Consider the following 13744-nt stretch of genomic DNA (forward strand, 5'->3'; position numbering starts at 1 on the left):
TAAAATATTGGTGTTTATTTGGTGACATATTATTGTACTGTATATCATTATCATCTTAGCTCACTTTACCTTGAGCAATTAGCACCACAGTAATCAGTTCAGGTAATTAGTATCAGCTTCAACAGTGGATTTTTTTTCCACTACCGCCCTCTCTCTGAGCTGAATTTCAGCCTTCAACTACTTTGTTTGCGGTAGCAGTTCACTGGCACTCTCCACGTTTTTAAAAAAGGCTTCTTCCTGCTCACTTCATGGGATTTTTATGCTTAGCTGCCCACCGAGTCAGTGACCTTTTCACCTTTTCTCCAGCGGTTTATTAAATAGATTTTTTAATATTCAGAGAGAAAGCAAATAGGCAAACCTTCCTAAAAATGTCAAATGGACAGTGGCATACAGGAAAGGTAGTGTTGGAATGGAGGGAGTCTGCACACGCTCAGTACAAATCTCCACCGCAGCGCGATCCATACTTGGCTGGCTAGCAGTCATCCGTCTACAGCGCACTGCAATTAAAGATTACTATAAGTCTTCTCTCCTGCAACCATTTCAGGAATGTTAGCAAGATTAACTCACTGCACCATGGCCCCGTATTGGCTAATGACGCACTGGCATACCTGCTGAGGTCCAGGAAGCGTATTTACAATGGCTGGGTTATGGCTTGAGGGAAGGCTTGTATTTGAAAGGCTGATTGCCTGATTCCAGCGAGAATTCCCTACAGCCAAGGTGCTCTAAAGTGTGAAAAGTGCCCCCCCCCCCGCAAACCTGCCCCTAACCCAATCCCCCTGGGCCCCCCCCCCCCCCCAATCCACATCTATGACTCTTCCATGTCGTGTCCTTGACATTTTCTGGCATTCAGGAAACAGCACACAGATACATCCATGTCATAGCACTTTATGGTGTTACCTTCCCCCCACCCCCCCCACATACACACACACACACACACACACATACACACAAGTACACACACACACTCACGAACACACACACACACACACACACAAACACACACACACACACACACACACACACACACACACACACAAGGATTAAGTTAGCCAGGCAAGCTTCAAAGGTGAATTGAGCATTGTATTAAGTACAGTGGACAGTCTGCTATGACAGTGGTCATGAAGACACAATACTTCAAAAGGCTGGAGCATGCACTATGTAGCATTCACTGCACCCATGCAGGCATGGCATTATGGGAATGAAGTGGGTCTGCACAGGCATGGTCTGCCTCCCCAGGCCCTAACCCCTTTCCCTCCAAGGGGGTTTTTTAGGGTCACTTTCAAAGGTAAGATGTCACGCCAATAAGCATTCCCGCCAAATGTCACCCTCGTACTGTGCCTCTGGATGAAAGCTGGAGCGAGGAGGACGGAGAGATGAGCACAGGGAAGACGAGAGGAGAAAGAGAGGGACAGTTTGTCTCTGTTTTAACACAGAAAGACCAGCACAACTTCTGAACAGGAAGCAGCCTTATCAAAGTGAGCTGACTGCGGTAAGCGTCTCTGTCCGTCCTCTTCCCGCCATCGTGAAAGGAATAAAATGGTAATGAGAGGCGCCTGAAAGCCATTTCTTTCTGCCTTTCAGAAAGGCGTCCCGGTCGAGTCTACGAGGGGGGAATCTGGGACCCGGCTCACTCCCGAGCGCCTAAAAGATATTCATTTATTTATCAGGGTTTTTAGATTGAGAGGCCCCTCTTATCTGCGCATATTCCCCGGGGAGTCCGGGGGCCAGCTCGGAAGCTCGCGCTTAGTTACCCCGCTGTTTAACAGCCTCTCACAGGTGAGCCCTGCTGCCCCCCCCCCCCCCCCTCCCATCGTAAAGCAGCCCTATACGGACTGACATTTGCAGCCATAACGGTGAAGGTCAGGCAGAAAAGCACGCAAAAATGCGAAATTTCGCATCTCATGCAGGAACACACATGCACCAGTGCTCCACCGAATGCGCCGGCCGCCGATGCGGCAGGCGTCAAACCCCCGATTGTTCCACGGGGCGAGGAGAGGCATCACCGTGCCACCGGGGGGACCGCGGGAACACGGCGTCACACAGTCGCCACAATGGCAGACGAGCGACGAGGCCACCGCCCCCCGAATGCCTCGCCGTTTGAAAGGCAATAGAAGAAAAGGGCTTCAGGCGTCTCACAAAGAGACAAGCGCCACAATGCTTTTTTTAAATTGGGATCACGAGGTTGGAGCTAATTAACCAAACTAAATAAAGCTCTGCAATTCTTCAGCAGCGCTCTGTCCCCCCCCCCCCCCCCCCCCCCCAATCCCCGTTCCCCCCCCTTCACGGCTCGGCAAAAGCAGGCAGTACAAGATGTCTGGCACACGTGTAGCTGTTGCTGTTCTGTTTTCACAGTGGAACAATGAAGGCTACGGCCTCCATCGCCAACGCATTAACCGTTTTATTCCTGGGCCTGACCTCCGAGGAATAAAAAAGGGCCGATTGAGGCCGCCCGTATCCTGTCTTCACTGGATTCGCCGTCTGAGAGGCAGCAGGACGAGGAGGACTCGGCCGCGTAATAAAGACAAATGGGAAGAGAATAAAATTTGATTTTGTCTCGTAACAGGAATCGCCGGCGACAGGGGAAAAAAAAAAAAACCAACAACGTCAACAACCTACAAATTTGGAGGACGCTGTCAGCTCCCAGAACAGCACATCCTGCGATAATGACAGCTACTCCCAGGAGACGGGCCACAAACGCCCCGGACAGCCCCGCCCTCACCCCATCTCAGTGCCATTTCCACCAGTCGCGTTTAAATCGGTGTGTGTGTGTGCGCGCGCGTACGTGTGTGTGTGTGTGTGTGTGTGTGTGCGCGTACGTGTGTGTGAGAGATATCTCATGTGTATGTCTGCGTCTCTCCATCTCAGTGCCATTCCCTCCGACCACATTTAAATCAGAACATCCATGTGTGAGCGTGCTTGCATGTGCGTGTGTGCGAGTGTGTGCGTGTGTGTGCCTGTGTGTGTGCCTGTGTGTGTGCATGTGTGTATGATCATGTGCCGAATGGAAGGAAAACATTTATTTGATGACTTTCATTTTCATCCACTGAGTCCCCCTCAAACAGCTTGCCTGTGTGAGATACCTTTTAAATGGGTGGGATACCATGAGAGGTCATTAATTAATATTAAACACTGTAGCCTGCCTCTGATGAATTATGAATAAAGTTAATGATGATAATCATGATTAGGCCATCAATTTCATTTGCATTAACATGAATAACAAACAAAGTTTTTTTATATTTATTTTTTGCATGGAATATCACAATTAGATCCATGGCGAAATCCACTTAATGTAAGCTTAGGCTTATTTATTTAAATAATTAGCCGGAGCATATGTTCCTATCAGACCTCTCATTCCAGAGTGCACACTTTGTAGTATAATATGAAAACACCATCTGGTTTCAGAATTCCGCCTGGCTTCCAACTAAAATAAATGCTTGCTGTATCACAGGCTTACCTTGCAGACACGTTAGTGGGTATTATCAAGCAAATAGCTGATTATACATGCAGCAGGTAAGTGGATTTTCAGACAGCCATTTTGACGGCCGTGAATAATGTCTGCAAGCTAATCTCATCCACACGTTGGTTTTTGACGCTAAAAATGGATTGTTTTATACAATGTCAATGTCACGGTAGCGAGGTACAACAAGGGTCATGCTCAGACTGAGTGGTGGGGGTGAATAGTTCAAGAACATGGGTGTCCACCATTTTTAGAGAAGGGAGAGGTGGAACCCTGGTTACCCTTGAGCTGCATTAAGCACCAGGCCCAGAGAGAACACGATTTAATTCAACCAATCATCTGCCACATTAGGACAATCCACCAATCACAGAAGAACACCCTGAGTCAATTGCCTAATTACAGTCACATGAAAAACGCACGGAATCCTGCATGCTGTTATCAATCCAACTTCTCACTTATGTCTAAAATTCAACAAAGGTGGAGAAAAAAAATGAAAATGCATCATTGGTGTTTATTTTTCCAGAATTGAGGAGCATAGTGCTCATAATTTTCATATGATAATGATTCTATAATTATATCCATCATAACAGCGTGTACATATTTTTAAATTCAATCTAGTGAAACAGGATAAAAGTGCAGAGCATGAATTTCTCCTTGCCCCCTAGCCAGTCATTTCTGTCATGGGTGGAGAGTGGGCACTGTCTCTACAGATAATATCAAAGATCTGTGGACCTTGTCCTGCACACTGCCAGCATTACCACAAAGACCATTAGAGGAAAAAAACCTCCATCCATTAAACAGCGCTGAGTGGAAGGTAATCGTGCTCTCAGTGATCAGAGGCGCAATGGTGATGCTGTCGCTGCTTTGCTCAGTTCCAGGGTTTCAGCGCACAGGGTCAGGGCAAAGGACACGCTGTCAGAACGCAGCACGGAGGGGCCCGCATGCACCGTCGGGCAGGGCTTCATTTCGCTGTGAGGAGGCCTCACCCCTGAGCGTAGCCTGTGAAGAGCAGCGCGTTCAGCTGACGGCAGGAGATGCTGGAGAGAGCGCGCTCCGAAAACAAGCCTTTACGCAGAACAAGCCCAGTATCTGCTGCCGCTCATTACAGCTGCTGGACCGAAGGAGGAAACAGGCCAACAGCGTGGAAAAAACGCAACAGGGAGGAGAGATCCCGCGAAACGAGACTGTGTGTGTGTGTGTGTGTCTGCGTGTGTGTGTGTGTCTGTGTGTGTTTCTGTGCGTGTGTGTGTGTGTGTGCATTTGCTTACATAGGTGTTTCCAAAAATTAGGTTTTGTATGTGGTGCACTGCTGGACCCCCTCATTCATCATCGTTCCATCTCTCTCTCTCTAGGTCTCCTTCTTCCCCTCATGATCTGGGATATCCCCCTCCCAACCCCACCCCTGAATAATACATCAAAGGCAGGCTGGCAACATTTCCTTGGTGACATCTTCAACGTTCCATTCGGAGGGGAAGAAGCATTGTCCCTGCTCAGGGTATCTACTGCAAGCATCTTTCTGCTTCAGCCTCTCCGGAGAGATCAAATTTACATGACAAATGAAATATTCATCTCCAGCGCGATATTGATGGCCATCTTAATTCATTATCACTGTTGATGCTGCCGTTGTTGTTGTCGTTGTCTTGTTCGTTTGTCTCCCCTGTTTTTTTCAGACGTCACTCAGTTTTACGGTTTAATTATTTCATCCCAGCCCATGGAGAATGGCTTTGTTAAAAATAGAAGCTATGAGCAGCAACTGCAGCCAGTTCAAATATTTTACAGACAGTACGCCTGAAAGTTTGGTCCAAAATTCACAATGAGGATCACTTCATGTTTGTGTGCTTGTGGGCCCTTTGTGTCCCAGACTGTACAAATGAATCACAAGACTTAAATTTCTCATGGAAGAGCACAAACATCTCTCAGACATGGCTTATTTTTTTTTTGCTATTTCACCAGAAGGGCAATAATGCAGCTGAAGCCTCTACCGCAGCACACAGAGAGCTCTGGAACAAATTGAATAACCAATTGTACATTTTCTTCCTTCTCGCCCTTACTGTTTGCATTTAATTTTCTCTGAAGGAAGTCTGCGTGGTTCCAGACGTACAGTACTTATCTGTGAAAAATATTAAACTCCTGTTTTTCATATCCTAAATGAAAAGCAATTGAAACATAATGCAATACGTAGCCCAACTGTTGCTCAACTCAAACAGAGCAAGCAAAACAAAACAGTGACATTAAACGAGGGGTGAGATTGATTAGTTGGCAATGATAAAGCACTTTGAGTATTAGGTAGATAAAGTAATTGATTGTTCAATGAATCATTGTCCATGGCTGAATTCCCGCACACAGAAATAAAGGACAGGACGACAGGCAATAAAATGCTGGGTCCTGCTCATGCTCCACTGCAAAGGAATTAACCGATATTTCCTAACTCTGTGATTACGCCAAGAGTCAATGAAACCCTCGTTTTATGCGCGCGCACACACACACACACACACACACACAGACTCACACACAAACAATTGCGAATGCAGAGGTTGCACGAGTTGTTTGCATTTGTTTGTTTGTTCTAATATAATCACCTTCTTTTGAAAAGGTAAAGTAGGAGACCGGCATGCAAAGTAGTTTAAATGCTTCATGTTTTGGTCTTTATTCAGTCCAGCTGCAGATTAGTTCACCTTTATCTATCTACAAACAATACAGAAAACAAGAGTAACATTTTCCTTACTGGCATAATCAATTAATACCATAATGACTGTGGGGGTCACCCAATAATAATACATGAATAAGTAATAAAGACAATTTAAAATATTAAAAAAAAACATTCAAATGTTTTTTTTCAAACAAACTGCTTTTGTCGAATCAGGCCCTTAGCCTTCGTTATATTAGGTGTAACCATATAGAAGCGTCTGATTGGTTGATGCGGTCACATGGCACTAATGCCTCACACAGCACACGGCCATCTTAAAAATGAACGCGCAATGCACGATTCCCGTGTGAAACATTAAAACGAGCACAAGTACAACCTTATGTTTCTTCACTTCCCTGAGTGAGTCACATGGTTTATACTTAGCAATGTATTCATTTATAATGCTGGGTATTTACTAAAGAGGTTCAAGTTAATTACCTGGCACAGAGGTAACAGCAGTACCCACCCAGAATTCAAAATTCAACCAAAATTCAATCTGGTTTCATGGGCAGTCTCTTAAAGTCTCTTACATCACTCTGCTGCTCCGATCTCTAAGCAAGGCTTAAGGGAGAGGTTTTGGGACACACACACACTCACACACGCACACACACATGCACACGCATGAACACAAGCGCACAAGTACAGTGATAACACCATGGTGCCTTACTGTTCCTTCAAAGTGCCACCTGCACAGATGACCTCACACAACACGCATGTGTATTTTCACATAATCTCCAGTCAGGCTTGTGCTCAACCCGAGAACGGAACTACGATTTCCTGCAGTGGGTGAATCAGATCATCCAATGGGAGGGGAGATCAGCACACAGCATCCTTGTCACTGGGCGAAAAATCAAACTTCAAACCAATAAAAGTAGACTCACAACACTCTTACACCATCCCTGATGGCTCCATAAAAAAATTTTTAAAAAGATTTTGTAATACAATCCCACATTAATTTTTTGCATCGCCAAACACTGTGGAGAAAGGTGGCGGGTAGGGGAGGCGGAATGAGAGAGGGAGTGAGAGCAAGCGACAGAGTTTACTTTTTTCCCTAAGATATTTACAGGCTTGCAGAGTGGCTGAGTATGATCGACCATCTGCCTCCTGAGTAGAGCACTGTAAAAGCAGTGAAATCAATGGCAACAAGGCTGCCTTGGATACCCGTCATTACACAGATGGTGTACTTTGAAGACCATTTAGTTTACTTCTCAGAAAACTGCAACTGTACCCCGGCACTGGCCAACCGTATTGACACACCAGTCATAATGAATCTCAACAGTCATAACTACCGGAGCCCAGCACACATTTGGTGCAGGGACTGCTCTTCAGACTGAAACATTGCCCTCTGGTGGCCTTCTCCTGAACTACCCACACAATGTCAATCTGTGCAAACAGATATTTATTTGGTACACCTCTTTGCACAGCGAAATTCAGAATACAGAGAAACAGTGCAGCTGGAAATCTCTTCCGCAGCAAGAATGTCAGCATTTTAGTACAATTTTGGTACAAGGGGGATTATAATATATTATAATAATATAATATAATAATATATGTTTTATCTTAAAAATAGCTTTTGCAACAGTTTGAAATTTTCAGTTCCACAGCAAGACCCTTTGTTCAGTTTTCCCTGCTCTTCTGGTAAGAAGTGTGTCTAAAGTGTTTTCAATTTAAAAAACATGTCTGCTTCAAAAATGGCAATGACCGTACGAGAGGAAAAAACGCAGAATTCAGGGAAGCTGGAACTGAATTCCAAAGCAATAAAAAACATTATTGATTGCTAGAATGAAATGTTAGTATTTTTTCAGTGGAGAATGTTCCTAGATTTTTTTTCCACATTAATTCACAGTAACATTATGGTCAGAGCAATTTCATTCATCGTGGCATCAGCTTGAACCTGCAAAACAGGTCAACAGACCAGTACCATTCTATTGTCATCGACACATGCACACAGTACATGTGTCATTGAGATAACAAATATCCAAATGTTCAGTGACCTACAAGCCAACTGAATAATAGCATTTATTGTCAGTCAAAATGCAAACATCAATTTCTGAGAAAGGAGATAAAAACTTCAAAAGATTTTTTTTTTTTTTTTTTACATACATAACTTGTATACACAAACACACTCACACACACAGACACACGTGCGTGTGTGCGTGCATGTGCACCCTGGTAAGCAAGCTATAAAAGAGGATTCATATATGTATATTTATCAACATAGAGCAGCATATGATATCACTGGGAAAAGTGCATGTTTTATTGTAGCTCATACAGAGAACACATAAAAAGGAATCTCAGCACCTCTCCATGTAATACAAGACTAGATACGAGATTTGTGGTCAGACGTGAACTGACTGCGGTCATATTTAATGCTTTGCAAGAACGGCAACATGTAGAGGCTGATTTAACATTTTGCTTGTGCAGTTTTTTTGTACCATCTCAATCTTAAGACGCAGCAGCGGACGGTCATCGGCCGTGCACCGCCAGCTCTCGTTTCTTTATGTTAATATATTCTAATACCGTTTTGAGTACTTGTCCCGCGTGGCACTAAGCCACTTGTCAAAAGCTATTTGCCTCGAGACAAAACGTATTGATCTTCATTCTCCTCCTGTCTGCTGGAGACGAGCAGTGTTTTCGTCGCATCGCCAGCCTCGGAGAGAGAAATTTCACAATGTTTTTTCACTGAGTGATTTCAAAACAGAAGGACAGCACCGGGAGCGCACTTTCCACTTCACATTCACGGTCACGCGCGCGATGGCGAAGGCTGCTCTCTAACTTTCTCCATTCTCTCCACCAAATATAGATCCGAAGGAACAGCGCACCTGTGAATTTGACCGCTCTATTTGTGCAACTTGTGTAGCTTTCAAACGCTCCGATTTACAAAAAAAAATGATTTGGGAACTAACATCTGTGGGAAACATGCAGTTGTACATTTATTTGCCACATGGCTACCGTAAATGAATTAAGTGGATTTATAAGGAACATTCATCAAAATGATAAATCGCCAACGCCACCATATGTGTGTGTGTGTGTGTGTGTGTGTGTGTGTGTGAATGCTCATATAAAATACCATGCCGTAATGTAACTTTATAGCATAAACCCAATCGACGTTTATGACATCACTAACATTCATTTACAAGCTTAAATCCTGTCAGAGTTACTTGCGTTTAACACACTTGCACACGTTAAAGCTAAACCCAGGACAAACAGTGCGGGCAGCGCCTGATGGTCCTGATAGTCCAGGCGCTTTCGCTTGAAACTTAAATATTTGGTTTGATTATATCACGGCCGTCCTAAAATGACCAAATAACGTTCTTTGGTAGTAGCGTTTCCCTCCGCGTTTCGTATCTCATTTGCATTAACGGTCACCCTCCCCAACACAGCAATCTCAAAAACGCACACTGATGTTCCAGACGTGATCAAAATAATGAAAAGAAATACCACAACAACGGAAAAAAATCAACAGAACAAGACAGTTACACTTCAAACCGCAGAGCCACCAGAGCCGAGAACACAAGGGAACCACACTTGCCCTCTGAAATGAGCAATTCGCATCTCTTTTAAAGTCTTGGTACCAGCCAAACTCGTAGTCAATAACTATTTATTTGGAGTCTGCCCTCTAATAATAATTGAACACGCTTACCTATTCGAATGACATGGGGCATCCCGCAAGAATACTGAATCCATAAGAGACACAAAACGAGCGCTGTCCAGTATTCCAAAAGCACACTCCGGGGCGACAACCAAGTATTTCTCATGATTGTGAAATAATGAGATCCACTTTTTAAGATTCCAAAGACGCTTCAAAATTGCTCATCAAATCTGTATTCATGGGAGTCATGTATGAAATTGTGCGCCCGAGACAAATTTGCACTCATCGTACTTCGAACAACATTCTCCCAGTTTTTCTCTCAAGTCACAGAACGGCTCGGCTAGATTAAGCCCCAGTTCCTCGCACGGAAGGATCAGTGTTACACCTGCAAACGCTGGCTGCTACAATTAGCCTGCAGGAGTCTCTGTATCCCCTCCTACCGCTGATGCTATCTGTCGGCTGGATCGGGAGCCGCAATAACCGGGCTGGATTCCGGTGCAAATGTGGAAGGGGACTCCGCCTGCGGTGCTTCGGCCGCCTCTTAACGATTGTTTCAACGACTTCGCCCGCGCGAGGTGCAGAGCGTGCCTCTTTTCAGTGCAATCCTGAGAAATTCAAGCACGAGCACGCACGAGTCGTGGTACCTGAGAAAGGTTTGGAGTCGTTATCGATTCTAAAAAAAAATGTATTAGTAATTGCAGCCACTGTAAATACACGTTCATCCTGCGTTTTCTAAATTAATTTAATATGGGAGGTTTAAACGAGCTGCCATTCCCTTTCAACTTTACAGTGTGCATCAGTAGGTTAAACTGAGTTTGACTTACAGTTAAACCTTAAATGTCAAGCACTGACGCAACAGATAGCGTCTGAATTGTAAATGCATATAAACAGTTTAACCGTGAAAACATTTACATTACATAGCCCGCATAAACATGAATTGCGCAGACGTTCACATTTGCTATATTAAGCACAGATATATAGGTGGACAAGAGGTTTTGAGGAAAAACAGTCGACAGAATGCCGGTTTCAAGCGCCACCCGAGGCGCAAAACTGCCTGTCACCTGTTAAACACCGTTGCAAGGGGTTAGGAGGAAGGTAAGGCGGGGCTCAATTCACCGGGGCGCATTGCAATGCATGGAAAATTGGGACACAGGAGGGAACAGTTGAGACTTTAATATTTGATCTTAAGCACTCAAAAACCCCATTAGCTAATCAGCCAACGTGGAACCATAAATTGCACCATTCCGTTACGCTGATTCTGGAATAGTATATATTAGGTTCCCCTCATTCTGGGCTGCAGTGAAACACGAAAACAAAAAGAAATTAATTTAATGGAACCAAATAGATACACTCTCCACAAAAAGCAAAGATAATTGTATACCTGAATCTATGTTGCTATAGTAATAAACTGCAATATTTTGGATATGAGATATTTTGGATGTAAATTTCACTAATTAGTCATAGCTGAAAATATATGTGTGGGTGACCTTGTTGCGTACGGACTGCATCACCTCACAGAGAGGTCCGAGAGGTGATTAGGCACAGAACGTTGAAGATGAGGACAAAACAACAACGAAAGGAAGAAATACTTATTTGGCTATAAAGATAACAATGCCTTTGTGCTGTCAATATATTGGCAGCTTTCTTGCAAGCCCATTTGTGCTATGGAAATCCCACTCACCAGACCTGAGCTGTATTGAACACTTATGGGATGAGCTGGAATGGGGTGGCATGTATTGCTCAGTGTCCAGTAAAGGTGAAGATGATTCTCAAAGATGGACCAGAGTCCCACCTGACCTGTAACTTGGCACGCAACATGCAGCACAGACACGCAGCATGCGATGCTTGGAGTGGTAACCACGCGTGTTCTTATCCTGTGGCTTTCACGTTAGAACTCCTGTACCTGAAGCCTGATTACAAATGTTACACAGCAGAGTGGAGTTACTAATGTCAGGTCATTCCATTCACTGTAAGTGTAGTGTAGAAAAGCTGATTTTGTAATCTACCCAATAACTTTGTGATTTTTTTTTTTTTCCTTAGGAATGAATTGCGAGGGGTCAACATCTCAGATCCTGAGCAACAATGGCCTTATTTAGTCAGCTCTGCAACGTGCCAGCGACGTGAAGGTTTTCCCTTCACGGGCGAGGAGTGCGGATCCCTCACTGTGCTTGCCTTTGTTCATTCCATGTTTTACAATCAGCAGGTTAAAGCACCTCATCACCTGTGCCCCTGGCTGCCTCTGTGACTAACAAGGAGATGCACTGCTTCATGCGACAGTCAGTCACTTAAGCTTAAATAGCACCGGCAGCCATAAACAGCTTGTTTTGCAGTGTGGCCCAGTTCTGAACAGGTGTCCGGATGTGTCAGTGTTAAGGGGTAGGTGCAGTCACCTTTCTCCCAAAATGAACAGCATACAGGCCAGCGCTAATAAATCTAACTCTGAAAGTATAAAGCACAAAATGGACTTGTACAGCGCTCAATATTTCCTGCTCAGTTGCTTACCTAACAGCCAGCCTTCGTCATTGTCCTTGTCAATCAAGTTCACAAATAAGCATCTGTTCCTGAAGATGAAGGAGACGTGCACAAAGGACCCTGGGTTATGCGGCGCACTGTAATGTTTGTTTGGACCGCTTTTAGAGTCTCCCACAATATGCACATTCACAGCTCGAGTGTGCTGTAGCTTTCTGTACACATGAGCATTTTGTGATGTAAGGATCAATAGAATATGGGAAGAGGCATTCTTTTTTTTTTCCGGGTGCATTTGGAAAAGAAGCAGTTGCGTAATCATGTTTGAACTCCTGCTGTGTTCCCCAGTCGCTGGGGAAGCGAGCACACACAGGCACCTGCTGCAATAGTGGATCCGGCGCAGGGGGAGGCGCAGAGGGATTTGTGGACCACGCAATTCCCAGGGGCCGTGACAACACTGTCGTGCCCGGACCTGAGTCAACACCTGCATTCCGCTAGGTGTGCAGAGTGTGCATTAACCTGTGGCGCAGCTTCTTGTCGGCCTTGATAAATTACATTAGGCGTTTTTTCCTGCGCTTCTCAGGAGGTTTCGGGGTCTCGTATGGGAGCACCTTTTGCAGGTGCAATGCTGACCTGCCATAAGCAGAGGCCTCAACTTTTTCCCCCACATTAAAACGTGCTAGCTGCAGATGCGCCAGTTTGGTAAATACTCTCAGGTGTTTAGTTGTGTGAAGTCACGGTTTTGCGGGCATGTGCAAAATACTTTCAGCTGTTTTGTTGTGTGTGTGGTCACAGTTTTGTAGGTATTAATCTCTTCACAAACTGTTAGCAAATCTGTCACTTTGAGTATCTCAAACAGCAGCGATGATGGCTTTCCCGGCTGCTCAATGCTGGTGTAAAATAATATCATCTAAAGTGTTTTTGGTGTCATTTCATGTGTTTGTTACTGCCCTTATCCTTAATATTGAACAAATAACACAATTATTATGTCATGCGCACACAATTAATATGTCACATTAAATTATACACTATATCTGTCTATCTAATCTTTTAAAAATTAACAGGCAATATTAAAATGCGGTTTAGCCACTCAAATGATTTTCCTTCCTCCCTTCCTTGTTTTCTCCTGACTGTCATCTGCCAATTCATTCATGGGAGAAATTAGTATTTCGTTTATGCTTCTGAAAAGTTATTTCTCAACCAATTGATTGGTAACGTGTGCTTTTTAGATTAATAGTGCAGTCTAAATTCAATGTAACTAATTATTAACTTAATAATAAATTCTCAACTGATTGTTAAAAGGCTGAATGATTGCTAATTAACTTAGCCCACTCTCCTACATTTGATTGAGTGGCAGATGTTGAAAGGCAAGCAAGACATACAGAGCAGTACAGCTTATGACTTATGGCTTATGTGTGTTTATGCCAGCACAAACATAGCCTTTGCTGGACAGTCTTTCCTACAGTGAACAGTAGCAGATAACTCTCAAGGTCAAGTCACATCCCGGTCACATTCAGTTAAAGGCTGACATGAATCAGACCTG

At 44.2% G+C, this 13744-nt stretch overlaps 1 protein-coding gene across 2 annotated transcripts in view; it reads right to left on the minus strand.

The window, feature by feature from the left end:
- Positions 1-10095, minus strand: part of LOC118784265 (glutamate receptor ionotropic, kainate 3) — a 115230-nt gene extending 105135 nt beyond the window's left edge. For both annotated transcript variants that reach the window (XM_036538405.1, XM_036538404.1), the window contains exon 1: positions 9787-10095. In XM_036538405.1, coding sequence (XP_036394298.1) covers positions 9787-9901 — 115 coding nt within the window. In that variant the 5' untranslated portion in view covers positions 9902-10095. The remainder of the gene's footprint in view (positions 1-9786) is intronic.
- Between the last annotated feature and the right edge of the window lie 3649 nt (positions 10096-13744).

This window comes from Megalops cyprinoides, chromosome 10 (genome assembly GCF_013368585.1).
Source record: "Megalops cyprinoides isolate fMegCyp1 chromosome 10, fMegCyp1.pri, whole genome shotgun sequence".
NCBI classification, from domain to species: domain Eukaryota; kingdom Metazoa; phylum Chordata; class Actinopteri; order Elopiformes; family Megalopidae; genus Megalops; species Megalops cyprinoides.